The 5,000-nt window shown below is 49.0% G+C and overlaps 1 protein-coding gene across 1 annotated transcript in view; it reads right to left on the bottom strand.

Moving 5' to 3' along the window:
* Positions 1-5,000, bottom strand: part of kirrel3b (kirre like nephrin family adhesion molecule 3b) — a gene marked incomplete at both ends in the record, with an annotated part of 76,034 nt that overhangs the window by 20,805 nt on the left and 50,229 nt on the right. The window contains 3 exons of the mRNA XM_084447157.1: positions 164-290; positions 927-1,054; positions 1,226-1,374. Of these exons, the coding sequence (XP_084303283.1) occupies positions 164-290; positions 927-1,054; positions 1,226-1,374 (404 nt within the window). The remainder of the gene's footprint in view (positions 1-163; positions 291-926; positions 1,055-1,225; positions 1,375-5,000) is intronic.

Raw genomic sequence — 5,000 nt, 5'->3', positions numbered from 1 at the left:
AGAGATCAACACGATCTCGGACCTGTGGAACGAAAGGAAAAGCCTTGAATTGAATGTTTGAAAAACTACAGAAGAGGCACAGTGCAGGCTACAGTGACAAATTGCTTTCTTCTTAGCAACGCTGACCTCGGAAACTCGCCGGCCTCCCCAGTGTCGTACTTACCGTTCACCGTGAGCGAGACCTCTTTCTCTCCGGCGCCCACGCGCGGCACCACGGCTCGGCAGACATATTTCCCAGCATCCTCTTGCCTCACAGCCTTCAGAGTCAGGATATTCTCGTTGCTCAGGACCTGACAGAGAGGGTTCAGAGGTTATTCGAGTGAACAGCGCCAGGTCACCCCCACATTCGAGATGGCACAGGCCAGCCTGTGGAGCATTTATAGCCTTAAAGGGCAACTCCCTCTCAATTATTGAACTCCAATCTGGGGACCCTGCTCAGAGCAGAGCGAGGGCGCTTTCGTTCTGGGAAGTTGACAAAGGGAAGGGAAGAGAGCAACTCAGACTCTGTTGGATCAACCGGGTGCCCTTTCTCACCTCAGCACATCTCTAGACAGGTGTCAAAGAGCAGAACGCTAACGAGGTTGAACAGGAAGATACTTCAGGATTGGAGGATTACTGCCTCTTTTCAAACACCTGATTTTAGCTGCAGGGGCACTGCTTGGTCGACTGAATCCTGAGTGACCTCTACTGACTTATTTTATATTCCACAAGAATAATTGACAAAACCCTTCCTAAAACCAATATATCACACGTTTAAAAGTCTGACATAACTCGATGAAGATGAAAGATAATGATGGATTGTGTATGCAATGTATGCCATTACAAAGAAATTGAAACATGCACAATTCCACCGTGCACGCTAAAACATCCGACGGCAGTCTAAAGTAAGTCATCAAAGACTATCTGCTCACTATACGACTACTCACCACTCCTGAGCCCCTCTTCATCCAGACGATAGTGAGGGAGGGGTTTCCCGTCCAGGCACAGTTGAACACAGCGTCGGAGCCCAGGTCCACCTGTAGAGACTGGGGCTCTGCAGCCATGCGGGGCCCAACTGTGGGCCCAGAGACACAAACCGTTCAGTCGCCATCCGGTCTACATTATATCAGCAATGACACCGGTGTGCTCTACTATGAACACATTCAGCATCAATGCCACATCATCATTAACATCCCGCCGATCGGACTTGGTTTCAGCACGGCATGCGACAGGGGTGATCACTCACAGTAAACGTCCACGTTGCGGCTAATGTTGGTGCTTCCCAGGGCATTGGTGACCTCGCAGGAGACGGGCTCGGTGAAGAAGGAGTGGTCCACGACAGCCTCGTAGGTGTCCCCGGACACCTCCTTGATCACACTCCCCCCTTTGGCCCACCTGAGGTGACAAGAGCGAGGGAGGAGAAACGGAATTAGAGAGACAAAACGTTTAGGAGGAGAAACGTCCGGCGTTGACTGAATTGAAGCACTAAAGGTTCGCCGACAGGACGCGTGCTGATCCCTACGGCTGCGTCTTCCTTGCCACTTTTGTCACAAACGGGGACAGTAAGAGGCCCTGCTGTTGATTGATTACTACTCAGTTTCAGCCGTGAACGAGGGATGCTGGCAGCTGTCAGAAGGACGGGGGGGGAGGGTATCAGAGGAGAGATATGAGCCGGAAGGGGGGACGCCGCATTAAGACAGTCTCTCTCCTCCTCCCCGCGTCGACACCACATCGTTCTGTGGATTAATCATTTCCGTGCAAACTCCCTCTCTGCTGGCTTCAGCGTGTTTCCCTGGCAGCCATCCATGCTGTGTGGTGTGCCCCAGCGACTGGGAGGTAGACAGCGCCTCCCTCATTACGAGGCGTTGAGCAGAGCGGAGCAGGGAGCAGAGCACGGCTAAGAAAAACAAATCACAAAATGACAAATTTTGTGACGTGAGAGAGACGTGAGGGCTGGAGCGTGGCGCTCCGCGGCGGTTTTTACTCCCTTTGTCTCCGAAAAGCAACGGGTTTGGTGATACTTTGCTGATGTCATCGGCACTGTGTGACATCAGTGCGTTGGGATGGCTCCCCACTGCCTGCAGGAGACAGAGACCATTTATTTAACCGAGGTGGGGGAATTGAGGGAATGTCTCGGTGCCTCCTGGCTCTGGCCTCCTGTTTGGGAGAATTTACAAGCTATTTTTAGGACCTTCAAAACACTCTAATCAGTGGTTGCTCCTCCAGAAAGTGAAGCGCCTACTGACAAATGTTTTAACATCCAATAGCCAGACCGAATCTCCACCCATGTTCTCAACCATGAACTCACTGAGGGAGTATTTTCAAGGGATTGGGAACTCATTTGTTTTCCATGAGCAAAATTGGCCCCATGCTTGACTGAAATGCTATAATTTAAATGAGAACAGATTACCTAATTCATTCACTAAGTGAAGTGAAGCAGAATTCTAATTGGGCTTCAGTAGATTTTGATGCTCTGCACTTTTTTTCTCTTGCTGTAGGAGAGTTGAGCTTCCAGGAAGGAGTTTGCGTTGTGCAAATGAAGCAGCTGAAAGCTCCGTCAGCTTAATGTGCTCAGGGACACCTGTGTTTCCAAAAATATTGAAATGAGGGCAGATGGGTGTGCTTGGCTCGTCTGTCCCCTTATATAACTGATTCAGGAAGTGTGTGTGTGTGTGTGTGTGTGTGTGTGTGTGTGTGTGTGTGTGTTTGTGTGTGTGTGTGTGTGCGTGCGTGCGTGCGTGCATGCGTGCGTGGATTTTGGAAATGTAGCGCTCATGAGGCTATTACCGCTGCAGTTTACACACTGCAAACTTTTCTTCAAACTCCCTTGAGATGAAGAAATAATGCTAGACATCGACTCAAATATTATGCTAATGAATATGCTAATTGTAATGATTGATGTGCTTATATGAAGATGATGATAATTTTGTTGATAATGATGATGATGATGCTGAGGATGACGATGATGATGACGACAGCGATGATGATGATGATGATGATGATGAGGATGATGATGATGATTACAATGATGACTACTGTAAGAAGAAAACAATTCATATTTTTTGAATCACACAGCATGTAAGTGAATATGAGTCTCCGCATGACATGGAGTGGGTGGTATAAAAGCCTAGCCGACACGTGGTTTAAGCAATGGGTTAAGCACAGATGTCTGGGAAGCAAAGTGTTAAGCACAGACTTCTAGGAAGCAGGCTTCTCCCAAATTGACAAGTGGAGGTTGAGGCTACAAGGACTCAGAGGTCCACAGTGTAGGGAGAGGGGCCAAGGCAGAGAGAGAGAGAGAGAGAGAGAGAGAGAGAGACAAAGAGGGAGAGAGAGACAGAGAGAGAGAGAGAGAGAGAGAGAGAGAGAGAGGGGGTGGGATAGGGGGAGTTAGAGAGAGACAGAGAGGGATAGGGAGAGAGAGAGAGCAGAGACAGAATGCCATGGCCTGCAGGGAGTGTGAGCGGTCGGCTGTTGTGCTGGACCCCATCCAGGAATGTCTAAACATAGCCAGTTCCCTGCATCCCACAGACACCTGCATCTCCACTGGGAGGTTAGAGGGCCCTGTGCTAACTAACTCAACAGCTCACTTACTGCCCTACCCTATTCAGGTATTTAGGTCAGACAATGAGGTGAGAGTCAGGTGTGTGTGTGTGTGTGTGTGTGTGTGTGTGTGTGTGTGCGCACACGCACACATGTGAGACAGGGAATGAGACAGAAAGAGAGAGAGAGAGAAAGAGAGAGAGAGAGAGAGAGAGAGAGAGAGTGAGTGTGTGTGTGTGTGTGTGTGTGTGTGTGTGTGTGCGTGTGTGTCTTTGTGTCTATGTGTGTGTGTGTGTGTGTGTGTGTGTGTGTGTGTGTGTGTGTGTGTGTGAGAGAGAGAGAGAGAGTTCTGTTCCTTTAAAGATAAAGAGGCCAACCATCAATTACAATTGCTGGAGGGAATGCACGTGAGCAAAAACTCTTGAGAGGAATACAGTGAAAGTAAACTAGATTCAATTACATATATGCCATTAGTGTAGCAAATCAGAGCACGTGGTTATTATCAGCATGGTTAAGTACACTACAGCAAAATGCTCCTTTCTTCTTCCTGTTTATGTTTGAGACATCATCCAATCCAATGACACCATGAACAAGAACATGGTGTTCTGACATGTTCTCTGTACACCCACGAAATGCATAGCCACGCACAGCTCCACCATGGTGATTAAGTTCGCCGAAGACACAGAGGTAGTAGGCCTGAGACGGCCTACAGGACAGAAGTCAACAACCTAACACGGTTGAGCCAGGAGAACAAAAGACCAAGGATCTGATCGTGGATTACAGGAAGAGAGGCTCTACTGTAAATACAGTCAGCAGCTACAAATTCCTCAGTGTCCATACCACTGCGGACCTAACCTGGGATGTGCACACCCACCATGTGGTGAAAAAGGCACAGCAACGCCTCTTATAGCGACACTGATGAGGAGGAGTACAGGGACGTGGTCAGGAAATTAATTGAATGGTCTGAGGAGAACCAGCTCCAGATTCAACATCAGCAAGACCAAGGAGCTGGTGGTGGACTTCATAAGGAACAAGAGGCCCCCAACCCCCATCATCATCCAGGGGAGGAAATTGAGATGGTGGACTCATACAAGTTCCTGGGAGTGCACCTGAACAACTAACTGAACTGAACTGACAACACTGAAGCCCTCTATAGGAAGGGACACAGCAGACTGTTCATCCTCAGGAGGCTCAGGTCCTTTGATGTGTGTAGCAGGCTGCTGCAGATGTTCTACCAGTCTGTGGTAGCTAGCATACTGTTCTGTGTCATTGCATGTTGGGGAGGCAGCATCAGGTATGGGGAGACAAACAAGCTGAACTGGTGAGGAAGGCCTGCTCTGTTGTGGGGCAACAACTGGACAGCCTGGAGACTGTGTGTGTGTGCCGATTTGTATGTATATTTGGCTCTGCCCAGCGACCGCTGGCGGAGGATATATTTTCAGTCAATTGTGTATTTTGTCTGTTCTTTTGGTCGGTCG

Source organism: Borostomias antarcticus (assembly GCF_949987555.1).
Source record: "Borostomias antarcticus genome assembly, chromosome: 1".
Classification (NCBI taxonomy): domain Eukaryota; kingdom Metazoa; phylum Chordata; class Actinopteri; order Stomiiformes; family Stomiidae; genus Borostomias; species Borostomias antarcticus.
Note: the sequence above shows the minus strand (reverse complement) of the source record. Positions and strands in the feature narration are given on the sequence as shown.